Source organism: Salminus brasiliensis, chromosome 14 (assembly GCF_030463535.1).
Source record: "Salminus brasiliensis chromosome 14, fSalBra1.hap2, whole genome shotgun sequence".
Lineage (NCBI taxonomy): Eukaryota > Metazoa > Chordata > Actinopteri > Characiformes > Bryconidae > Salminus > Salminus brasiliensis.
Window position 1 is genome coordinate 32,665,953 of NC_132891.1, and position 12,917 is coordinate 32,678,869.

Genomic DNA, 12,917 nt, shown 5'->3' on the forward strand with positions numbered 1-12,917 from the left:
ATCCTGACACTCAATTTCACTCTGAAAGTAAACAGTGGGCCTCTGCACCCTGTGTGTATGTATGTGTGTGTGTGTGTGTGGGGGGGTGTCTGAGGGATCTGTGTGTGTGTGTGTGTGTGTGTGTGTGTATGTGTATGCATGCGCGTGAGACGGAGATGTTGGCTGTCACCGCTGAATGAAGATGACAGAGTAATTCAGCCTCAGACAAAGCTGTAAAGTGTCAACACAGGTAGTGCTGTATTTCCACCAGCGACGGCCGACGCCATTGATTTCATTTCGGATGCGTCGTGAGGCGGAGCTGGGACTGGTAACCCAGTACTGATACTGCCGACAGACAACCTTCCAGCACAAATATATACACTCTCATCAGCCATAACATTGGCATTAGCAACCTGCCTAATAGTGAGTATATTCCCACCCTTGTGCCACCCGACCCAACTGACCATTCAATTGTCTGGCACTCTGGCACCAAGACCAACATTGACCATCAACCAAGACCATCTGCACTTTTGGTAGGTACTGAACACCCCACTAGAGATGTTCACCTGTCAGTGGTGCAAATGTTATGGCTGATGGTGATGCACAAATGATACATTGTGCTATAATATTAATAATAATATCAGTTATTGCAGTTTATTCTTGACAATAACAGTTACAGAGAGAGGGTTAAAGGCCTTGCTCGAGAGCCCAACCGTAGCAGATTAACCTACCTGCAACCTTCGAACCCACAGCCCTGTGATCAATAGCCCAGCGCTTTCACTTTACTGAGCCTTGACTTTGAAAACCTCTGAGATCTTGAATGCACCTTGGCCTTCCTGCATGGCCTAACCCCACCACCTGACCTCACTTGACCTCACGTTAACGCTGTTTCTCCAAGGTTAGCGTCTTTGCTGGAGCTCTGCGTCTCACACCGGTCCTCGACATCATTCAAGCCCACAGCCGCCTCTCTGCCGGATCCGTGTCCATACCCCAACTGTTAAGCTCTCACAGGAGCCCGAGAGGGAGCTCTTTTTTTTCCCCCAGTACTGAGATTCAAAGAAGGCAAATTGCGAGTTGCTCCGAGACGCGCAGAGATTAGTCACGGCCTTTATGTGGTGTGTGTTCTCGAAAGTGATCAAGCTGTTAAATCTACAAGGGGATCTACAAACAGAGCGATGAGAGAGAGATGACAGAACTTGCTTGATAGTGGTAGTAGTCTGGTAAAGCCTTTGATGTCAGACACACTCAAGCTCGCACATTCACACACACTGAACAAAGACTTGGCTCAAAGTGAGCTCTTCTGGAATGCTCCGCTGCCTGTATCGCGTCGCTTCAGAAGAGCCTGGCCAGTTTAGCCAGTGCCGACGCTGATATTTACCATCAGAGCTTTTCATGTGCGTCTTCAGTAGGGCGGGTCCCCAAGAAAGCCCACGAGTCGGATCTACGGTCGAAGAGACCCATCAGTCGACTTACCACACACACATCTTACCACACACACACACACACACACCCTCTTCTTGACCCACCATCCTTTAAAGAAGAATGAACCTTTTCAGTGGTGCTAATGTTATGGCTGATGGTGATGCACAAATGATACATTGTGCTATAATAATAATAACATTAATAATAATAATAATATCAGTTATTGCAGTTTATTCTTGACAATAAAAGTTACAGAGAAGTCCTTCACTTCACATATCCCAGCTTAGAAAGCCAGGGTCAAATGTAGGGTCAGGGGCTCGGCCGAAAGGGTTAAAGGCCTTGCTCCTGATTAACCTGCAACCGTTGAACCCACAGCCCTGTGATTAATAGCCCAGTAGATCTTTTTTTTTTTAACCCAAAAAAAAAAAAATATATATATATATATATTGTGCTCTTTATCTAATTAACCCTTCAGTCTAATTACACTGTTAGTAATGAATCCTGCAGCCGATCGGTGTTTATTAAGCACTAACAGTCTCCTCCATATGCTTAGAAAAGCTTATTATTATCACCATAACTTCATCACAATACAATAAAATATCGTCATATTGCCCAGCTCTACATCCAGGCTCTTTTTCTGTCGTGGCACCAAAGTGGTGGAGTGCACTTCCCCTGGGAGTCGCTCGCTGTCTTTAAACACCAGCTGAAGACCCTCATTATTCAAGAGTGCATTTACGTTTACAGCATTTAGCTGATGCTCTTATCCAGAGCGACTTACAAGGTTACTCCTATTACAGAGGAGGGCCTAAGTAGTGTTAGGAGTCTGGCCCAAGCACTCTTATTGGTGTAGCGCAGCACAGTCAGCCAGACCGGGGATCGAACCCCACTCTCCCACATGGTGTGGTAGCTCACTGGCAGGTAGTGGTGTGGGCGCCACATCACCCATACCAGCCAAACCTATACCAGTACTTAGGCAGAGTGTAGTGTATGTAGAGGACTGTGGTCTCCATACTGGCTTCTGTAGAGGGATCTTTTGAGTTCTAGCCAATACAAACTAGCTGAGGGTATTTTCTGAGTAAACAGTGAAGCACTTTGTAAGTCTGCTAAATGCCTTAAATCTAAAAGTGAGTTTAAACACAACTGGCCTGAATCTCATGCCATTTTTAATATCAAACAAATTGGACTACAGCTTATTCCCCAGCCTTCATTGACTAAACACACTCTAGACCAGCAGCGCCAAACTTCTGAGGAAGCTTCGCCAGCCAATGATAGGTAGATACCACTGCTAACAACACCTCTCCACCCCGCACCCCCTGCTCAGCCCATTTGGGCCTGGACCAACCTGAATCTCACTCCAAGCAGAAGCCGGCAGCCCTGCTATATTATTATTGTTCTGGAATTATTCTTTTTTCAGTATCCTTGAAATCAGCCTGTCTTGTCTTGGTCTCGTGCACTAACAAGTTTGACAGTAGGTAAATTACAGTGTGGCAGCACTGACACATCGCGTTTCTGCTTGATGTTTGATTGCCAGCGGTTCTCGTCAGTTCTTTGCCAGCTTTCAGACTTTCTGAGGTACTGGGGGACGTCAACTTTTATAGAAAGGATCAAATAAAGTATGTATTTGGTGAGATTTACTGTGTCTAAGCAGGGTGGTTTGGAGTGTAAGCAGTAGGAAAGTCCGCCAGAGTGTTCTTTGGTAGGGAACTTTCCTGGAGCCACTTTTAAACACTCTTCCTGGGCTGACAGTGATTTATTTGAGCTGATGTACAGTCAGATAAGAAGTCGTAATGTTGTTGTGTAGCGCTTTGTGAAGTGCTTTGGTCTGTGAAAATCTAGGGACACGCCGATCAATACATGGACTTACACTATTGCTCTTCATTAGCCGAATTAGCAACATTACTTTCTCTTTAATGAGCCAAGCTGTGATTTTAAAATCATACAACTGCAACAGTTGTAACACAAAATCATACAATCATACATGTTTGAAGCAAAAATCTGTTGATTCCAATCTTGGCCAATTCTGATTATGTGCATCCCTAATAAAAACGTTAGATTGGATATCTCTAATCCACACAGAATGCTTCAATTTCCACACAGCCCAATTTTACTAGATCCAATACCATGTTTGAAGAATAAATCTACTAATTCCAATCTTGGCCAATTCTGATCACGTGCATATCTAATAAAATCATTTGATTGGATAGCTCCAATTCCACTCAGGATACTTTAATTCCAATAGCCCCAATACCATGTTTGAAGTTTACATCTGCATATTCTAATCATGGCTGATATTCAATCATGTACATCCCTAATATAAAAAAAACATTAGACTGGATAGCTCTAATTCCACACAGAGCTCTAATTCCACACAGAGCACTTCAATTCCAATAGCTAAAATTCCAAGTTTGAACTATAAAGTCAGCAAAGTCCGATCATGTGCATCCCTAATAAAAACATAGATTGGACGGCTCTAATTCCACACAGAGCTCTAATTTCATGTCAAACTACTGCAGAATCTTGGCCAAATCTGATCACACGCTTCTCTAGTTAAAGCATTGGATTGTATTTTCAGTTGCTCAACTTTGCTCAGTTGGAATTTAGATTAGACTGAGAAATCTGTGCAAAATACTGTCTTTAAATGTGTAGCCGTTAAAGCCTTTGACTAAGCGAGGCTTATCGGTTCCATAACTCTTAAGCTCTTTCCAAACTTGCTGTTCAGCTTTCTCCAACAGGACACTTCCTGTAGAAATGATGATTTCAGGTGAAGCGTGAGCTGATTAATTCATTACAAACCCAGCTTTCAAACTGTCAACATGTATTTGCTCTGACCCACAGGAAGCTGGTGCTGTCCAGATCTGTCTAGGACTAACAGTTTTCCTGATTTTTGTGTCTCTGATGTGTCCACAGATGCGAGTGTGCGCTTGATGTCAACATGCGGGATATTCCGTGGCCCTCGCTGATTGGACCACCCGGTGCCAGGCCGCCCCATGCCCGCGTGTAAACTAGACGACAACCACCTTTCAGTTCCTTGAGCTCCGCCTTTCTCGGCCAGTGGCCGTTTGTCTTGATGAGGACCCCTGCCATCGGTGATGTGATGAACAAGTTTGAGGTGCTTGGCATCGTGGGGGAAGGTGAGTCTTCTCATACTAGTCTAGTCTTCTTCTTTAATAGCATAACCTGTAAGGGCCGTTACAGTGCAACCAACAATAAAGGTAGCACGGTGCTACCCATATATATGGACAAAAGTATTGGGACACCTGCTCATTCATTGTTTCTTCTGAAATCAAGGGCATTAAAAAGAGCTTATCCTGCTTTTGTTGGAGTAACTGTCTCTACTGTCCAGGGATAAAGATTTTGGAGGAGCATTGCTGTGAGGATATGATTGCATTTGGCGACAAGAGCGCTAGTAAGGTCAGGATGTTGGATTATGATCACCACCCCACCTCAGCCCCAACTCCACAACCCATCCCAAAAGTACTGGATGGAGCACCCCCAACCATCATTCCAGAAACCACAGATCCTCTGCTCCACAGCTCAGTGCTGAGGGTCTTTACACCCCTCGAGGCCATGTCCAGTTCATCTGTTGGTTTATCTGCTCCAGAGAGAGCATATCTGCATATCAGATATTTGCATATCTGTGTGAGCAAGGGGTGCAACTTAAAGTCGCTAAATGCATTCATTAGAAAGGGTGTCCACAAATATTTAGACATATCCAAAGTAATTTCCATTAAGCATGATTGTACATACAATAACAACTGGTTTTCATTCATTTTACTCACTGGTATCTCCTTCATTTTCATAAGCATTGCGCTAAACTGAAGCTTTTCTTCAACTTTCGCCAGTCCACCAGTCCACGCCCCACCTCCTTCTCGCTCCTCTCCGCTATGCCACCGTTTTCTTTACATTTTGCATGAGGATATGGGACGAAAGCGTCTGGGGACTAGGCTATTTTTACCCCTCTCTATTCATCTAGTTGACCCTGATACCCTGCTTACATGGAGAGAAGAGGCTGGATAGTCCTCAGCAGGTGTTCTACCTCGGCATGGAGGCACGGGACAGGGACGTTGTTTGATGGATGGATTGATTTGTGCCCAGAAGTGGACGTTTGAGCTGTTGAGTGGTGCCGCCTGGATACAACATTTCAACAGCGTTGGCAACCAGAAATGCACAGCCTCGTGCCACTTTTATTTCCCTATGAAACAAACCACCAAACCAGTTAAAGTGATACACCTACACGTTCATAAATATTCACTGTTAATAGCAAAACAGCTACTTTTCATATTTTGTCAATATTCGCCAGCTGTAACGTTACCAGTACCGTGACAGTGTGAATTCTTTGCCTGAACTTGGGGCATGCATTCATAGGCCTAGCTTAGTAAAATATGCATTCACAGCCAGTTACAAGTACAAACTAAATTTGAGTTAGGAGTGGGCGATATATTATTTTCACTATATCACAATATTAAAACATTTAATAATAAACAAAATAATCATGTATTGAATATTTATATAATATATACCATATTTTTCATGGACAAAATGCACCATTAATGGACTAATTACACTTTTTCTAATAAAATATGTGGTTGGTCAGTATTCTCCAAGCATTGGTGATATCCACGATATGCTCAGAAGAGAGCATATGATATATGATACATTTTTGTACCCTCTAGTGGAAGTACCTTGTTTACGAAGCTTAAAAAAAACATCGCTCATAAAACAAAAGTGTGACATGTGGCAGGTTCGATTTCTCGGGGGACATCTAGAGAGCCCACTAGCAATGCTCCGGGCACCAGGGAGCATATGAAGCCGGCCATTGGCACTGTTCAAACTCTCCAGGCGGCCGACACGCTCGGAGGAAAGCGCCGGGTCCCCAGATCCACCAACATTGCTTCTAGAGTGATGAGGGGAGAGAGCGCCATCTACCCGCCTGGAGAGAGACAAAGAGATTGCGGCCAGTTGTGCGCTCTCTGACTCCGGCTGCTGATGGCAAAGCGGCATGGCTTGGTATTAGAACTAGCGACCCCCCCCCCCCCCCCCCAGGTCATAGCAGCAGTGCGTTTCCCATATAGGCCCGAATAGGCAGTGCACAGTTTCACACTCGTCTAATCCTGCTTTGCCCACATCTGTGACGTGTGCATGCCGTGGCGTGACTCATCAGGAGATGGGGGTGTCTGCACAGGAGATTTTACAGCATTAGCTGTAGCTTAAATAAGTTTAGCCCAATAAATCAGTCAGTAAGGAACGACAAAAACATCAGAGCGGGCCGCGCTAATTAGCCTCGCGCTCCGGAGTGAATTAAAAGCAGATTGAGTTTGATTTGTTTGACAGGGTGCGGGGCTGCCGTCGACGACGCGTTCGCTGTGCTTCTTTGTTGCCGAGCTGCGTTACATAGGATGATTTTTAATTATGACCAGGGGCGGCTTCAGCACTCAAGGTGCAGGGAGATGATAAAATAAGCGCTCTTGCTGGAACGCTGGATCTTTGCTACTGTGTGTGTGTGTGTGTGTATTTTAGCTCGTGTTTTTGGCAGTGATTATGGCTTACTGTGTGTTCAGCTGTCAGAGGAGCAGATTTCATTCTGTTTTTGGCCACCAGCGCAACCATCTCTTTACCCCCGCGCCTCTCCGTGTAGCCTTATTAACTCATTTCATTAGCATAGCAGTCCGCCATCCTGCTGATGTTTGCGCATGGCCTGATGAAGGCTAATTGTTTACTGTATGTGCTGACCACAGTTTGTGCTGGACTGGATTTACTGAGTGTTTGCTGAGCCCAGCTAAGGCCAAAGCACCGCTCCCTGGCCTGTGTGCAGGGTAAGCCTCGTAAACCTGTGAGAACACAGAGCCGCTGGCAGAGTCGGTCCACACCTATCTAACACTGATTGTTTAGCCCACATATGTGACCAGACAGGTCTGAGAAATGCTGTTTATGGTCTGTCTTAATGAGAACTGAATTCCTAATACCAGTTTAACCCTTAGAAGTCCAATCCGATACTGATCCGATATTAGATTCAGTACATTTTCAGTATCAGACTTTCTGGACTGACTGTATAATATCTAATAATCCAGTCTGATCTCCTCCCTGACCAATCAGCTCCCAGCTCCTTTACAACACTGCAGTCTGATCACTTCCTGTGTGTGTGTGTGTGTGTGTGTAGTGGTACACACTCTGGACTGGTATCTGTGGTTGTTGTTGGTCTACTGGTGTGTAATAACTGGTTTATAGTGGGTGATATGCTGTGTGTGTGATTGGGGTTTCTATGGCACGTATGTGTGTGTTAGCATTAGCATTAGCCTCTTGCACTCGGTTCTGAATGGGTTCTGCAGTGCTGGTTAAAGAACAGAGAAAGGTAAGGAGTGAGCGGTTCTCCCGGTTCTCCCGCTGGTAAAACAGAGCGTTTCAGTGAGAGTTTTATAAAGGGTCAGATATTATGGTCTGTTTTCATGTTCCACTGTAAAATACTGTAGCTCCACACTGCAGAACCTCAGCTCCTTTATTTACCTTCTGAGAACTGAGAAGTAATGTCCATCAGTGGTGCCTTGAGAACAGCAGATGGCGCTCTGAACACCATGGTTAAAGCAAAGACTCGGAACTGGACGAGGATTAAAATAGCCAATGCCCGATCCGTTAAAGAAATGCCTGGATCGGCCTCAATCCTGATGCACTGGGCGGGATTAGGACAACTCTAGATGTGATTAATTACATACCTATAAATAGTTACATTTACATTCTCATAGACAGATTCTGACCTAGCCTTTTGACTTCCTACTGTTTAAATGTCAATCAGTGACACTGGAAAAGTCTGATGGATGTTTACTCCCAACACCAAGACCCAACAGTCATGAAAGAAAGAAGGTAGGAGCTCTCTGAGGCTCCTTCAGAGAGAAGGTTATACATGCAGGCGATTCTAAGAAAAGGGTCCACAAACTTTTGGACATATATTGAATGTTTAAAAGGGACAAAGCTTTTGATAGGGTGTCCTAATTTCGTCACATGATGGTGATATGTCCGGTAGCACACGCAATCCCAGTAGTGTCGCTTCTCTTTAGCTAATTGGACGGAGTGAAGTGTCACGAGCGCCACCCTTCCGGTCACCCTGCTGACCGGCAGAGAGACGCGGGCGTGTTAGCACGCCAGGACGAGCGATCATTCTCTTCATGGCACATTTAGCTGAGGAAAGGGGGGGGGCAGCTCACTCAGGCAAACTAATCACATCTCTTGATCACTCAGCAGGGCACACACACTGCTTGTGTGTGTGTGTGTGTGTGTGTGTGTGTGTGTTTGCACTTTGAGGGGATGACAGCCTTGCTCATCAGTGTGAGCTGATGTCATTGAGTCACTGCGGAGAGGTCAGGCAGTGATGTGGATCTGCCAGAAAGAGGAGAGCAGGCCTGTCGCTCTCACTCAACACGCATGAGCTCGCTGACCGTCCAGCCGCTTCAGTAGCATCCTCATATTTACTGTTCAGGGGATCTACATTATAGAAGTATGTATGGTACATACTGTATACTATATATGGACAAAAGTATTGGGACACCTGCTCAGTCATAGTTTCTTCTGATGAAAAAAAAAAACTTGATCGGGACATCCCTAAAAAACTCTACGCAGAACTACGCTATTGGCTAACTAGCGTTTTTGAGGTGTAGCGCCCCCTTGTGGAGAACAGTGTAGCATGTGGACGCCTCAAAGGACTCAAAATCTGCCAGAAAGAGGAGAGCAGACCTGTCGCTCTCTCTCAGCATGCATGAGCTCGCTGATCGTCCAGCCGCTGCAGTGGCATCCTCATATTTACTGTTCGGGGGATCTACGTTATAGAAGTCTGTTTGTATACATACTGTATACTATATATGGACAAAAGTATTGGGACACCTGCTCAATCATAGTTTCTTCTAATAAAAAAAAACTTGATTGGGACATCCCTAAAAAACTCTACGCAGAACTACACAACTACGCAAGTTTTCGAAGTATAGCGCCCCCCTGTGGAAAACAGTGTAGCATATGGATGCCTCAAAGGACGACTGGCGTCTTGTACCTGCTGGAAGTTCTAAATTGCAATGAGGATTTGGCTCGCTTCTGCTGCACATTTCACAAGCGTCTATCCTCTGGAGAATGATCTCATCAGTTTAATTAGGCTGCTTGCTGCTGTTGGAGTGCTAAAAGAGTACGAGGCTGAGCTGGGAGCGCGAGAAACCAGACGTGTTGCTTGAATCTGCAAATGAAAATGTGACAGGCTGCCTGGCACCGGAATGGACATGTGCCTGCACACATCCACCGTGACAAAAAGGAGGTCAGAAACCGTTCCTTCAGTTCACACAGGTCTCATCACTACAGGCCTACGATTAGGTTATTCAGGATGGATTCGGAATCATTCGGAAATCCTAAGGTCAGGATTTACTCTCGGGAGTGATCCTGGCCTTGCTTTGCTCTTTGCTGTGCTCTGAGTTTATGACATCACTGTTTATCCCACTGCACCTCCTGCGCTTTAGACATCCTGGGTCTTCTGACATCAATACCGGGTCAGAATTATACATACAGACACAAATGCAGTCAATCAATGAATTGATTTATTTATTAATAGATAAATATGAACTAAACTAAATGTAGCTTGAGTTGTTTTATATATATGCTACCTAATAAAGATTAATATCTCATTCAAAACATCCTTAACTTTCTTGCAAATTTGAAAAATAAATGAAATAAAATAAAAATAAAAATCATTCACTGAATCAGTTTTCTCATATTTTTAGGATCAGCAGAAAAGAAAAAGGTAAAAGGACAGTAATTTTAGTGACTTTTAGGAAATTGTGACTTTTATTTTGACACAGACTTTTAGTTTGCCACAATATCGTCAACCAACCTCCGCTCACAGCGTAACCAGCAAGCTGACTGGCTCGTTTTGTTGAAGGGCGGGACTTTATCCGTAAGCAGCAAGCTGACTGGCTCACTTTGTTGAAGGGCCGGACTTTATCCGTAAGCAGCAAGCTGACTGGCTTGTTTTGTCAAAGGGCGGGACTTTATTCGTAGCCAGCAAGCTGACTGGCTCGTTTTTGTCGAAGGGCGGGACTTTATCTGTAACCAGCAAGCTGACTGGCTTGTTTTGTTGTAGGGCGGGACTTTATCCGTACCTACAAAGCTGACTGGCTTGTTTTGTCAAAGGGCGGGACTTTATTCGTAGCCAGCAAGCTGACTGGCTCGTTTTTGTCGAAGGGTGGGACTTTATCAGTAACCAGCAAGCTGACTGGCTTGTTTTGTAGTTGCCCGTGCCCATATAAGACACACAACTCACACTAATACAACTCTGCTTTCCACTCACACACCAGAGTGATTGTGCTGTGGATGTGTAGCTGTGTTGCCTTACAGCTCTGTAACGGTTTTATCTGACTGCCCCGTCTGTGTGTTTCCACTGCATCCAGATTAAGGGAATTATTACTATAATATTTATAATAAGAAGAAGAAGAATGCTGTATTACGGTTGCCACTCACAGATTAATATTAGATCATTTTCCTCAATATATAAATGACCTAGTCTAATATTTAGACTATATAAATATATTTAGGACTTTCTAGGAAGTTCTAGGCCAAATTCATCCCGAAACCTAGAAACTTCTGAAGGCTTCACAAAGTTTGCGCACCACTGTATTTAATGAACTGTCCTAAGCTGTCTGCTGTTCCTTTCAAACCCACCTGTGGTTTGGCCTTTGTTTGGTCTGTCCTCATTCCTCCGGTGTCTCTCAGTTTTGCCCTGTGTGTTGGGTTTGACCTGCCTCTGATTAATTCAATTTGCAGGTTATCTCTTGCCTGGTGTGTGTGTGTGTGTGTGTCTGTGCCAGCACTGATCTTTACTGGATGAGTTCCTGAGGAGCTCTCAGTGCTCTCAGCTCCTCAGGGAGTTTCGATTTGTGCCACAGATAACGCCGATAGCATCTCTCCTGCCAAACCCCACCAATGCCTACTGTGCCCCACTTACACACACACACACCCATATACAGTGCTCTTCAATCCAGCAATTCTGTCTTCACCCTCACACTTCCATATGCATGTATACGAACACCATATGCACAGTGTTTCTGACAGCCGCGCTCGAAAGATTCAATTAAAACCAGCTCCCACTCATTTGACTCACCTTTTGTTTTGCTTCTCACAATACTGTAATGAATACCGGCCCACTGTCCTTAAGCGCGTTCCCCAGAGGGCTTTGTAACTTTGTTTACCTGAATGGCACATTCGCTCGCCGGAGGTGACACCGAGCAAAGGAACTCGGCGTTCTCACTCAGTGAACAATCAATCGATTTGTTCCTCCAGAGACGAAACATGCTCTAGCTTGTCATCACAGAGGCTCCTCACAGTTCAGTCCTTATCAGGCCTATGTACAGAGAACGTGTGGTCACGTATTTAGCTCTGTACTGGGACCAGCTGCCCATGCAAGATGTTATGGGGAGGTGTAGAAATCTTAGCCTAGGTCTAGAAGAAGGCCCAAACTGTCACCCTGAGCTGAAAAGAAATTGGTTCATTGGGTCAAGAAGAAGAACCACCAAGGATCAGCCTAAACTGGGAGCTGCTGGAGCGCCAGTGTCGCTGTCCACAGCCGAGCCAGTTTGACACCAGCGTGGACTGTGAGGGGTCGCTGTCTAATAAACGACGCCTTCAGGCTCAACTAAAGATTGCAACTGAACCACAAAAGGCTTTCTGGAGGAAGGTTTTATGGTCAGTTGAGATATAAAAATGCGTGGAGGAGTAAAGGTGAGGCATTCAGCCCTGAGTACACTGTACCAACTGTTAAGCATGGTGGTGGTAGAAGCATCTTTTGGAGCTTTTGGACATTGCACAGGAGCAAGTGGATGGAATAATGAAGAAGGAGGACTACCTTAGAATTCTTCAGCATGACCTTAAACCATCAGCTAGATGGTTGAAACCTGGGTTGGGTTGTTCAACAGGACAATGACCCCAAACACACAGGTTGTGGTTGTGTTAATCTGGCTCCTCAGGGCCCCCAGTGTAAATGTACAATGTAACAAAGTCTTATGAAGATCTTACCAATAATAAATAAACCAGGGGTCCTAAAAGTGGGTCAAGTTTAGGCCAGTTTGAGCAACCTGGAGAGCCAAAGCTGAATCTAAAGCTAAACCTGGTGAGCTAAATCTCAAGCCACGACTGGGGGAGCTGCTACCTTGCACGCCCCATCGTCCCTCACGTCCAGTGCCCGTCGCATCTCTGCATCACCACAGAATTGAATGGCTGTGTGCCGGGATGGATGGAAGGTCGCGTTGGCGGGGAGATCACCCGTACTATTCCATTGTATCTATATATGGGCTGGTAACTCAGTTCCAGATATAAGAACCTCAGTAAAGCCTGAAGAGTAAAGAGCAAAAAAAAACACCACTTTGTCTCAAGCATTTGTGTGTGCTGCCACGGTAACGTAAACAGCTCATTAGAATCAGCCGAATATTAAGGCCACGCCCAAGGACGTTCTCAGAGAGGTCTGATGAGTGTCTTTTGGCAACCTGACCCTGTGGTTG

General features: G+C 45.1%; 1 protein-coding gene across 5 annotated transcripts in view; it reads left to right on the forward strand.

Moving 5' to 3' along the window:
* LOC140576753 (cyclin-dependent kinase-like 5) overlaps positions 1-12,917 on the forward strand; it is a 94,929-nt gene that overhangs the window by 8,905 nt on the left and 73,107 nt on the right. For 4 of the 5 annotated variants that reach the window (XM_072696334.1, XM_072696333.1, XM_072696336.1 and 1 more), the window contains one exon: positions 4,309-4,532. In XM_072696334.1, the coding sequence (XP_072552435.1) occupies positions 4,469-4,532 (64 nt within the window). In that variant the 5' untranslated portion in view covers positions 4,309-4,468. Of the gene's footprint in view, positions 1-4,308; positions 4,533-12,917 lie in introns of those variants that run through there. The other variant, XM_072696337.1, reaches the window with a different exon arrangement.